At 45.6% G+C, this 12,197-nt stretch overlaps 1 protein-coding gene across 2 annotated transcripts in view; it reads left to right on the plus strand.

Annotated features, from left to right (window-relative positions):
* Nucleotides 1-12,197, plus strand: part of CCDC175 (coiled-coil domain containing 175) — a 74,738-nt gene that overhangs the window by 51,036 nt on the left and 11,505 nt on the right. For both annotated transcript variants that reach the window (XM_002719516.6, XM_089322480.1), the window contains 5 exons: nt 1,118-1,197; nt 2,908-3,060; nt 4,954-5,056; nt 9,956-9,999; nt 11,475-11,637. In XM_002719516.6, the coding sequence (XP_002719562.4) occupies nt 1,118-1,197; nt 2,908-3,060; nt 4,954-5,056; nt 9,956-9,999; nt 11,475-11,637 (543 nt within the window). The remainder of the gene's footprint in view (nt 1-1,117; nt 1,198-2,907; nt 3,061-4,953; nt 5,057-9,955; nt 10,000-11,474; nt 11,638-12,197) is intronic.

A 12,197-nucleotide genomic window follows, 5' to 3' on the forward strand; every position in this document is an offset into this window, starting at 1 on the left:
AACTGATGCCCATATGGGATGCCGGCACTGCAGGCAGCAGCTTTACCCGCTACACCACAGTGCTGGTCCCATATATATATATATATATATATATATATATATATATATATATATATTTAAAGATTTATTTTTATTCATTTGAAAGGCAGAGTTACAGAGAGAGAGGGAGAGATAGAGATAGAAAGGTTTTCTATCCGCTGGTTCACTCCCCAAATAGCCACAACAACTGGGGCTGAGCCAAGCTGAAGCCAGGAGCCAGGAGCCTCCTCCAGGTCTCCCATGTGGGTACAGAGGCCCAAGGACTTGGGACATGTGCTGCTTCCGAGGCCATTAGCAGGGAGCTGGATCAGAAGTAGAGCAGCAAGGACTCAAACTGGCACCCATATGGGATGCCAGTGCTGTTACAGCATTGGCCCCTGTATTCTTCTATTGAAAACCCATGGAAGATAGGATTTTGGATGCCTTCACTACAAAGAAATGTTAAATTCTTGAACAATATGTTTATGCTGGTTGGGTATTATATAGTGTATATATGTAATGCAACATGACATAGCATCCCATAAATGTGTGTAACTTTTATATGCCTATTAATTTTTAAAAGTAAAAATGAAAGAAAATTAAATTTAAAAAATTATGAACCATCTTTACTTAATGTATACTAAATTGATCATCTGTATATATAGAAAATTGAAAATGAATCTTGATATGAATGGAAGGGGAGAGAGAGCAGGAAAGGGGAGGGTTGTGGGTGGGAGGGAAGTCATCAGGGCGGGGGGGAAGCCAATGTAGTCCATAAGCTGTACTTTGGAAATCTATATTCATTAAATAAAAGTTAAAAAAATTATGAACCAAGATATACCCATGTAAGTATATTTTTTTAAAAAGTTGGGCAAAATATAGAAAAAGATGCTACAAGAAGTTAAAAAGTGGTTGATTCTGAGGAGTCAGATGCAGGCATGGATTCAGCATTGGAGGGTGGGGGGGGATGCTGTTGGCTGGCTTGTTATAAGCATGATAATAGCATTTGACTATTAAAACCAGGCATGCCTCTTACTTTAGTTATTTTAACCAGAAGACTTTATGAGCCGTTATGTTGTTCTGTGTCTTCTTTAAATAGCACACAAGGAGGAGGAGAATATGATGAACAATGGCATTTATCAGTTCATGAGGGACTTTTCCAGATACTTTAACGATGCGGTAAGAGACTCTGTGCTTATTCTTTGATTCAGTAGAACCAGTGTAATGTAGATTCAGTAGAACCAGTGTAACCAGACAGTAATGTTTACCCGGCACCACGAGGTTTTCACGTAACCTACATTTGTTAAACTTACCCTTCCAGTGTTTTAAACTTTTAGTCACATATAGATACACATATGTAACATCTATATGTGCATGTGTATCTATGTGTGTATAGGTGTATGCGTGCATGGAGACAGAGAAAGGTAAATTCTAGAACCGACTAATGTGTAATAGCTGGAAAATTACTGGGTGGACCTTAGTTTCCTTATTTACAAGTTAGATACTGGACCGTGCTTATTAAGGATGAGTGTGCAAAGGTCATGAAGGGGTGCAGATGAAATAGGAACCAGTAAAGAAATATTTGCTACCTTTTTAAAATTAACAAACAACAGTTAGCGATAAGCTATCTAAGTGGAGCTGATTAATTTAAAATGGAACCATCCTATTCTCTGCAATGCACAGAAATAGGAGAGAGAAAATTGTAAGCATAATATGCATTGAGTTCTATTTTCATAGGAAGATGAGGCTGCTGACTATTAGTCAATGAATAAAGATCATGTATCTTTTTTAAAGATAATATTTACTTATTTGAAAGGCAGAACAGCCAGAACTGGGCCAGACTGAATCTAGGAGCTTCAGCTGGGTCTCCAATGTGGGTGCAGGGGCCCAAGCACTTGGGCCACCTTCCACTGCTTTCCCAGGTGCATTGGCAGGGAGCTGCATTGGAAGTGGAGCAGCTGGGACTTGAACCGGCACCCATATGGAATGCCGGCATGGTAGGCCACTGCTTTAACCCACTAAGCTACAGCACCAGTCCCAAAGACCATGTGATTTGTGACCAAGAACTGAGTGGGAACTGACTAGAGAATTCTGGAAAATTCATAAAGTAATTTGCTTCTTCCTTCCAGGAATATTAAATCCTCCTTTGCTGCTCCTCCGCACGCGGAGGAGCCGCACAGGACCGGACGCTTGTTGTTCCCCTTTTACAAGTCTTTTCTATAGTGAAGTAAGAATAAGCAAACAGCGAACTTCCAAAGCAAGAATGAGTAGAGAGAAATGAGGAAGAACAAAGCAGCGAACTCTCCAACCAACCCCCAACACCGTGCCGTCTCTCTCCTCTTTTATAGTCCTCTTCCACCGACCCCAACTCTGCTACCCACACGCCGAGCACGCTGCTCTCCTCCAATCAGGAGCAGGATCAGCTCCTGCAGGTTAATGGTCGAACTGGAGGCAGCTGTGTAAAAGTTGTTTACCCCTCTCCCAGCGCCATATTGTGGGAGAGCAGATGCATAGAATAAGTCTTAATTCCAGTAACTTAGTCTAGTCTCAGTTGCTCCCCACACTCCTTTAAGGGCTCAATAAATTCTCCCTCCCTATTTTTGCCAGAGAGTTGTTTATATATAAAAATAAAATTTTTGTGAGACTGTCTCAGTGTCTGGGGTTCCTTAAGTGGGGTCCATGAGTCCCCTTCCTGCAGTTTATGAATACAGGTTCATGACTTGGCTTTGGGATTTTGAAGTTTTTCTAAGGGAAGATGATCATAGAGTCAGCCCCGTGCTTCAGGACCAAATTGAGAACACTGCTCTGAGTGTGATCTATATAGTCGAATGCCCAGGTGCCCCACTCTTGAAATCCTGTAAGGCAATGATGGGTTTTATGTTTGGGCAGGGGAAAGTGAAGCAAGAAGTAAAACACTTACGAGATCAAGAAAGCAAAAAAATTAAAGACCATTTTGAAATTCTCAAGAGCTTGGAAAATGAAATCTACGTAAATGATCAAAAAGTAGAGCTTTTGCTTCTGGAAAATAAAAGATTAAAAGAAGTAAGTTCAAGAGCATCTCGCGTTGCACAATGATTTTGTTTGACTGCCTGGATTGGTAATAGTTCTGACAGAAAAGATGAGAATAGCTATTAAAATCACTGGTCTGCAGCTCAGTGAACACCCCTGTGCAGTCGGCACACAGATCAGGAAAGAAAGCATCAACAATATCCAGCCTTCTCCACCCCTTGCAGGCACAAACTTCCCTCCCATCAGTGACTATTTTCTTTTTTAAAAGATTTATTTATTTATTTATTTGAAAGCCAGAGTTACAAAGAGAGAGGGAGAGGCAGAGAGAGAGAGAGAGACCTTCCATCTGCTGGTTCACTTCCCAAATGGCCCCAATGGTGGGGCTGGGCCAAGCCAAAGCCAGGAACCAGGAGCTTCTTCTGGATCTCCCACGTGGGTGCAGGGGCCCAAGCACTTGGGCCATGCTCTGCTGCTTCCCCAGGTGAATTAGCAGGGAGCTGGATTGGAAGTGGAGCAGCTGGGACTTGAACCAGTGCCATCAGCACTGCCCCCACTCCCATAGATGACTTCTGCCACCAGAATAGTTACTTGATTTTGAATACTACCAGTATGTATGAATGATACAGTATACACTCTGTTGCTTAACATCATATTTGTGAGCTTCATGCTTACTATAGGTTGTAGTTAGTTCAATAATCCTAGTTCTGGGTAGTATTCCACGGTACGCCCATACCACAATTTATTCATATACTCTGCTGTTGATGGTGTTTGGAGAATTTTGAACTTTGGCTTGTTAGAAATAGTGTCGCTATGAGCATTCTAGAGTAGGTTTTTGATGCACGTATCTACTTGTTTCTCTTGAGTGTGCATCCCAAATGGAATTACAGGGCCATTGGGTCGCATGCCTTCCACTTCAGTGCATACTGCCAATAGCTCCTCCCACCAGCAACGCACAAGGGTGCCAATCAACACTTTCTCTTTAATTTTTAATAATTTATTTGAGAGACACACAGAATGAGAGATAGTGTTCCTATCAGCCGGTTCACCCCCCACCAAATGCCCACACCAACTGGGGCTGGTGCAAGCTGAAGCTGAGAGCTGGAGCTCAATCCATGTCTCCCATGGGTGGCGGGGACCCAACTTCTTAAGCCATCACCTGTTAACCACCTAGGGATCTGGAGCACAGGGTGGTCAAAAGAGAAAGTCACGACTTTTTTTTTTTTTTTTTTTTTTTGACAGGCAGAGTTAGACAGTGAGAGAGAGACAGAGAGAAAGGTCTTCCTTTTTCCGTTGGTTCACCCCTCAATGGCTGCTGCGGCCGGCGTGCCGCAATGATCCGAAGCCAGGAGCCAGGTGCTTCTCCTGGTCCCCCATGCGGGTGCAGGGTCCAAGCACCTGGGCCATCCTCTACTGCATTCCCGGGCCACAGCTGAGAGCTGGACTGGAAGAGGGGCAACCGGGACAGAATCCGGTGCCCCGACTGGGACTAGAACCTGGGGTGCCGGTGCCGCAGGCGAAGGATTAGCCTAGTGAGCTGCGGCACCGGCTGAAATTCATGACTTTTAACACGTAGACTGCCCACTTCACCCACTTCAAGGGAGAGTTGCATGGGGAATTCCAGATCCCACGCTGCTTTATGCCATCTCCTGCGCATACATTTTTGCAAAAGTATTTCTGTTGCAGACCTCATGCGCTGAGGCAGAACAACTTTTGGTTTCCCTTTACATTCAAACTGCCCTGCTGCTTTGGTGCTCAATGGGAAGCAGTGACTTCCATCTCCCTCCCCAGAATACAAGGGCATTCACCCCTGTTAACTCTGCACACGGCGCAGAGGAGGAATAAATCCATGCTGGCTGAATGATTGTGTGGGTCATTAATCTACGGCAACTCAACGGCTGAAAGTAATCCCATGCCTTTACTTTCTAGTATATTGCGTATCTGAAGGGCAGCACAGAGAAATGGAGGAATGGACAGGAAGCCCTCAGGCATAACTTCAGTAGCCTCTCCTGGCAACTGATAGTTCAGCAGAGTAAGTAATGAGCCATGGGTACTCTTTACATATATTTTTATTTTGCTTAAATCAAATTCATTGGTTTGCATACAATAAAATGCACATACTTTAAGCTCCATGAGATTCAACAAATGTACACGCCACTTAAACCACTACAGTTACAGGAAAGATCTAGAACATTTTTGTCATTGCAGAATTCACGCCATGTCCCTTCACAGGCCATTTCCTCGTCACCCACCTCTAGTTCCTGAAAACCATTGATCTGCTGTCGACCCCTAATGATCAGATAAAAGAGGTAATGGAGTATGCACGCTCCTCAGCCCAGCTTCGTGCACTCAGCAGAACGTTTTTAGATCCATCCGTGCTGGTGCTTGTGTCGCCAGTTAGCAGTTCTTTTCCACAGCAGTGTTCTATGGTGTGCAAAGACCATCTTCATTTATCCATTCACCAGCTGAATGGCACTTGGGTTTTTCCATCTTGCAAAGTTGTTATAAGTGAAGCTATTGTGAATATTTGCTGACACACATTTTTGTGGATATGTTTTCATTTCTTTTGGGTAAATACCCAGGAGTGGAATCGCTGGATCATGTGGTTTGTGTATGATTACCTTTGTAAAGCACTACCAGACCGTTCACCAAAGTGGTTGTACAATGCAGTTTCTTATCCTACTAGCAGCTAGCAACGTAGAAAAGTTTCCCTTGTTCATATCCTCACCAGCACTTAAGATGTGTAAAACAATGAAGAGTGCTAACATTGTAACCATTTAAATAGGAGTGGAGTGGTAATTCATTGTGGTTTTTATTTGCATTCCTCTGATGTGTGATGTGGTCAAGTATATTTTCACTGGGTTTTTTTTGCTTTATTTGCTGGTTGGTCACCATCTCTTTGTGAAGCTCCTCGAATCAGTTGTCTATTGCAGGGTAACAAATACCACAGACATGGGGCTTCAGACCCATCATTTACTGTGCTCACAAGTTGACAGCTTGATCAGAGTTTGGTGGCGACAACTTGTGTCTGCTCCTATAGGGTCACCTGGGGTGACTGGGAGACTGGGGTTAATTCCACAGCTGGGAACTGGAATCATTGGAAGACCCACTCTCTCAAGTGCATGGAGGTGATGCTGGCTCTGAGCTGCATCTCGTGGGGGCTGTGGAAGGAACAGCTCCTCCCGGCCTCTCTCAGGAGCTGCTTGGCCTGCTGAGTTCCAAAAGCAAGCATCCCAAGAGAACAAAATGCAAGTTCATGGCATTTTATGGGCAAGCCTCAGACGTCAGAGTGCTGCTTCCCGAATGCTCTGACAGTCGAGGCAGCGGCCCAGGTACAAGGGGAGGGTGCACAGACACGAGCACTCAGTGGGAGCGATGTCAGCAGCGAGCTGGGGAAAGAGCACACGTAATAGACTGTGGGGTGCTTCAAAGAGTGCCTGGAAAATGGGATTCAAAGGGAAGTTTGTTTTGGTGCAAAAATTCTTTGAAACCCACTTATATAAAGGGTTTTCGAGAAATGCATGGATATGCAAGTTATAAAAAAAACCATACATGGATTTCAAAAACTTTTTGCACCAAAATGAACTTTGAGTTTCATTTCCCACAAACTTTATGAAATACGCGCATGTATCCTAGCGTTCTTTGGAAAATGCAGCCTGTCAGAGCTCTCCAAATCCGGTGCTCCTTAGTTCACGCTGTGTTCTTACTGTTGAGTTACCATCTTCACCGTTCTGAACGTAGGCCCTTTTCAGACTGAGGCTTCACGTTCCATTTCCTTAGTGGTGGCCCAGAGAGGAAACAGTTTTCCCTTGGATGAAGTGTACTTTATTTTGGCTTTTAAGATCAGTACTTGGGGCTGGCGGGGTGGCGTAGTGGGTTAAGCTGCCACCTGCAGGCTGGCATCCCATGTGGGTGCCAGTTCGAGTCCTGGCTGGTCCACTTCCGATCTAGCTCCCTGCTAATGCATCTGGGAAAGCAGCAGAGGATGGCCCAAGTGCTTGGGTTTCTGCACCCACCTGGGAGACCCAGAGGAAGTTCCTGGCTGCTGGCTCCTGGTTTGTAGCCATCTGTGAGTGAGGCAGCAGATGGAAGACCTCTCTCTGTCTCTGCCTCTCCCTCTCCCTCTGTAACTCTGCCTGTGAAATAAATAAATAAATCTTTTAAAATGAAAAAGGAATGCAGGAGCTCTCAAGTCAAAATACGATATGCTCGAGGGGTATGACTGCCAAAACATGACAGCAGTTATCACAGTGGTTTGTTCTGCTGCAGAATCACTGGGACTCTCAGACTGAAAAAAAGATTTAGAAAAAAAGATCAACACTTTCTGTGTCCTGCATAAAAAATTTTTGCCTGTTCCAAGGCCTTGAAGTGCTCCCCTATAACTTCTTTAGTTTTAGCTTTTATGACTAGCTCTCCAGTTCATTTCGTATGAACTTTTTCATATGGTGTGAGGTAAGGGCTGAAGGTCATGGTTTTGTCTTACACATATTCAGTTATTCCAAGGAGCATTTAAAAGAAAAACAAAACTTATTTATCTGAAAGGCAACAGAGACAGAGACAGAGAAGGAGAGAGAAAGAGAGATCCTCCATCTGCTGGTTAACCCCCAAAGTGGCCGCAAGGGCCGGGGCTGGTACAGGCCAAAGCCAGGAGACAGAAGCTTCTTCCAGGTCTCCCACATGGGTGCAGGGGCCCAAGCACTTGGACCATCTTCCACTGCTTTCCCAGACCATTAACAGGGAGCTGGATTGGAAGTGGAGCAGCCAGGACTCAAAGTAGAGTCCATCAGGGATGTCGGCACTGCAGGTGATGGCTTAACCCGCTATGCCACAGCACCAGACGCCCCCCTCCCCCAGCGGCATTTTTTTTTTCTTTTTCTTTTTCCTTTTTTTTTTTTTTTTTTGACAGGCAGAGTGGACAGTGAAAGAGAGAGAGAAAAAGGTCTTCCTTTTCCATTGGTTCACCCTCCAATGGCCGCTGCAGCCGGCACACCGCGCTGATCCAAAGCCAGGAGCCAGGTGCTTCTCCTGGTCTCCCATGGGGTGCAGGGCCCAAGCACTTGGGCCATCCTCCACTGCACTCCCTGGCCACAGCAGAGAGCTGGACTGGAAGAGGAGCAACCGAGATAGAATCCAGCGATCGGGGCTAGAACCCGGTGTGCCGGTGCCGCAGGCGGAGGATTAGCCTATTGAGCTGCGGTGCCGGCCCCTAACGGCATTTTTGACAAGGTTATCATTTTCACCACTACCCCTGCGACATTCTGAAAAATCATGGTGTTTTTTGTTTTTTTGTTTTTTTGTTTTTTTGTTTTTTTGTTTTTTGACAGGCAGAGTGGACAGTGAGAGAGAGAGACAAAGTTCTTCCTTTTCCGTTGGTTCACCCTCCAATGGCCGCCGCGGCCGGCGCGCTGTGGCCGGCGTACTGCGCTGATCTGATGGCAGGAGCCAGGTACTTCTCCTGGTCTCCCATGGGGTGCAGGGCCCAAGCACTTGGGCCATCCCCCACTGCACTCCCGGGCCACAGCAGAGAGCTGGCCTGGAAGAGGGGCAACCGGGACAGAATCCGGCGCCCCAACCGGGACTAGAACCCTGTGTGCTGGCGCCGCAAGGCGGAGGATTAGCCTAGTGAGCCACGGTGCCGGCCAAATCATGTTTTGAGTCTGTTATTTTATTGTAAATGTTTTAATTTAATACCAGTATGACACAGTCCTGATTGTAGGTTCATATGCAGTTGGGAAATCAGGTAATTTAAATTTGACATCTTGTGCATATTTTAAAAATCATTTCAGATATTCCGAGTACTTTGATTTACATATAAATTTTAGAGTCAGCTTCTACACACACACACATACACACGCACAAGCCTGCTCGGATGTTAACGGGTTTGTGTTGAATCTGTAAATCAATTTTGGGAGAATTGCCATCTTAACCAATTTAAGTCTTCCATTTCAAAACATATCGTATGAACAGTCTTCAAAAAGTTCATAAAAATATGTTAAGGAAAGCTATGCATGAATTTCAGTTTTTTACAACAAAATAAACATCATTGAATACCATTTTCCTTCAAGTTTTCAAAGTGCCCTCATTATCACCAGTTATAGAGGTCCTTTAAAATTTCTCTCAGCAAGATTTTGCAGCCTTAATGTAGTATCAGGTGTCCCAGGACCAGCCTCGGGTGTGGTGATGAGCTGGGAGGCACAGAGGATGCAGAGGTTGTACTCACGGGTGTTTTGGTTATGGTGAAATCAACAAAGGGAAACCCACGGAGGCTCATGGGAGCAAGCTTTTAGGCTTCCTGTCCCAGTGGAGTCACCCAGAGGCACTTGATTTCGCTGCAATAGGCTGTGACCACACACGCACAGGGCTGCCAGTGGGGAGGTCCCACCCCCAGGCTGGGTGTCCAGGTGCATTCTGGGGGTCATGTCTAAGGCGTGCAGTGCTCGGTTGCCTGGCCTCTGCTGCCCGCTGAGACACTTGATGCAGTCCCCCCGGATGCTGTCAGTGTGACCGATTGCATCCCGAATATCCATAAAACCCATGTGCACAAATCTGTTACTGAGTTCCATTTGCTAATCTCTATGCAGATGTTTGTGTCTGGGTGCAAGACTCCATTGTCCACCCTGTGGCCTGGAGAGGGCCCCCCAGCGGCCGATAACTGGAGACAGTGGGGTTCCCCTCCTGGTCCCCTTCTTTCAGGTGTGGCGGTCCTGTGTTGCTCTCTCCCCAACATCTGAAAACATTGGTTTCACATCTTTCGCCCCCTTGTCTGTGTGTTTGCAGAGGGAGCACAAGTCTGATCTAGTTGTTCTTTTATATTGGGAGTAGAAATTTTTAGATTAAAGTGATTTTTGAAAGATAAAAACCAATAACAACAGTTTATATAAATGTCCAGGGTATTTGAGTAACCACCGTATTTCTTTAATCTTCATTTTAGCATATTATGTGGATCTGTGGACTGACTTTCAGACCATGGTTAAGGTGAGTATTTTTGTGTGCTGCCTCCATAAATACCATATTTTCTTCATTTACCTGATGTGTGTGTGTGGGTTGTGTGTGTGTGTGTGCACATGCACAGTTTGTGCCAGAGCGGGAGTTCAGGATCGCAGGGGAGCGACAGAGCTGTGTGACCATCGCACCCGAAAATGCGTGCCTTGCTCCAAAGACCCCTGTGAAGTTTTAATCCTTGGAGAACCTGTCTTCCTGTTCTGCCACTCACAGAGGGAAAGGCTTTTTTTTGCTTTCTTCCTCCTTTTTTTTTTTTTTTTCTTTTGGGCCAGCTCGAATGGAATCACATTTTGTTTCAGGACAAAGCTGTGGGTTCTGAACTCCCCCATCGTGTTTATAAGAGAGATTTCTTTGAGATGAAGCTATTGAGGCTCAGAGAGCTTAAGTAACTTTCCCAACACTAAATATGCAGTGAACTTGTGGGAATTTATTTAAATTTTTAATTAGTTTTTAACAGATTGGATGTGCTTTGTAGATACAATTTTTTTTTTTTTTTTTTACACAGGCAGAGTGGACAGTGAGAGAGAGAGAGACAGAGAGAAAGGTCTTCCTTTTGCCGTTGGTTCACCCTCCAATGGCACCCACAGCCGCGCTGATCTGAAGCCAGGAGCCAGGTGCTTCTCCTGGTCTCCCATGGGGTGCAGGGCCCAAGCACTTGGGCCATCCTCCACTGCACTCCCTGGCCACAGCAGAGAGCTGGCCTGGAAGAGGGGCAACTGGGACAGAATCCGGTGCCCCAACCGGGACTAGAACCGGGTGTGCCGGCGCCGCAAGGTGGAGGATTAGCCTAGTGAGCCGCGGCGCCGGCAGGTAGATACACTTCTAAGAACACACTGATATTCCCTTCTTCCCTCCCTCCCTCTCTCCCTCTCTTCACCTCCCTTCCCCCCCCCCCACCCTCCTTCCTTTTCCCTTTCTTTTTTTAGCTTTTGAGGTAGCAGAATTTAAATTTACATTGCAGTAAAAAGGCTTAGTACTTAACCAGATAAGAAGTTTAACAAGTAAAAATCAAAAAGAGCCTAGTTTACTGGGAATGTAGACAAGGGCTGTAAACAATAATTGAGTGGAACAACATCCATTTCATTGAGCTTATGGGAACTTAAAGCTCAGAGCCTACCTGACTCCCAAGTTCTTTCTCTTACGCCGAGTCTCCTTTGCAGTTTTCTGCTGCTCTGAGGGTCAGCTGGCTCTTTATGCCACCACTCCCCACTGCCTTATGCAGCTAAAGCTGTGAGGCCAGTGAGCATTGCATTGAATCTTTTCATTCCATAATCTGTTTCTATGAGATCGCTTACAGAACTTTGTGAATTAGCAACTTTACACACATCCTCATTGGTATGCCTGATCCTATTTGTATATCTAATGTTTTAGGGGCATGATCCGCTCAGAATCTGTTTCTATTTTGTTGCAATCTGTATTCGTGCACCCAAATATACCATCTCTTTAAGGACTTGGTGTGCACCGGCGAAAAGACCTTGCAAGAAATAAAAAATCTAATAGATAAGCTGTACGAAAGGGATGAAAAAATCGAAAGTATCAGTACTTGGCTCCAAGGGAATCTGGAAGAGCTGCGTTCTCTCATGAAGCAGGAATCATCAGTGGACCTGCGTCGTAAGTTTATCACTCAGCTTCTCACCACCGCAATGAACTACCAGAGGAAACTATAAGGAGACACGGGCTTATTGAGCTTACAGTTTTGGAATTTCAAGTCCAAGATCGGGCAGCCCTGTAGGTCTGGTGTCTGATGAGGGTGGTGCCAGCAGTGAGTGTGTGTGGAGCAACAGTCACATGGTGAGGCTATGCTTTTTTTTTTTTAATTAATTTATTTATTTGAAGGTTAGAGTTACACAGAGAAAGAGAGGTAGAGACAGAGAGAGAGGTCTTCCATCCGCTGGTTCACTCCCCAATTGGCCGCAGCGGCCAGAGCTGCGCCGATCCAAAGCCAGGAGCCAGGAGCCAGGAGCTTCTTCCGGGTCTCCCGCATGGGTGCAGGGGCCCAAGGACTTGGGCCATCTTCTACTGCTTTCCCAGGCCATAGCAGAGAGCTAGAGCATAAGTGGAGCAGCCGGGACACAAACCAGCGCCGACATGGGATGCCGGCACAACTTCACCCTTACTTCTTGAGCTGAATTTGGCAGGAAAACAGCAACTGTTTTCTTCCCTGAAAACCC

The sequence above is a fragment of the Oryctolagus cuniculus genome, chromosome 20 (assembly GCF_051225735.1).
Source record: "Oryctolagus cuniculus isolate XC-2025 breed Fujian yellow rabbit chromosome 20, ASM5122573v1, whole genome shotgun sequence".
In the NCBI taxonomy this organism is placed as follows: domain Eukaryota; kingdom Metazoa; phylum Chordata; class Mammalia; order Lagomorpha; family Leporidae; genus Oryctolagus; species Oryctolagus cuniculus.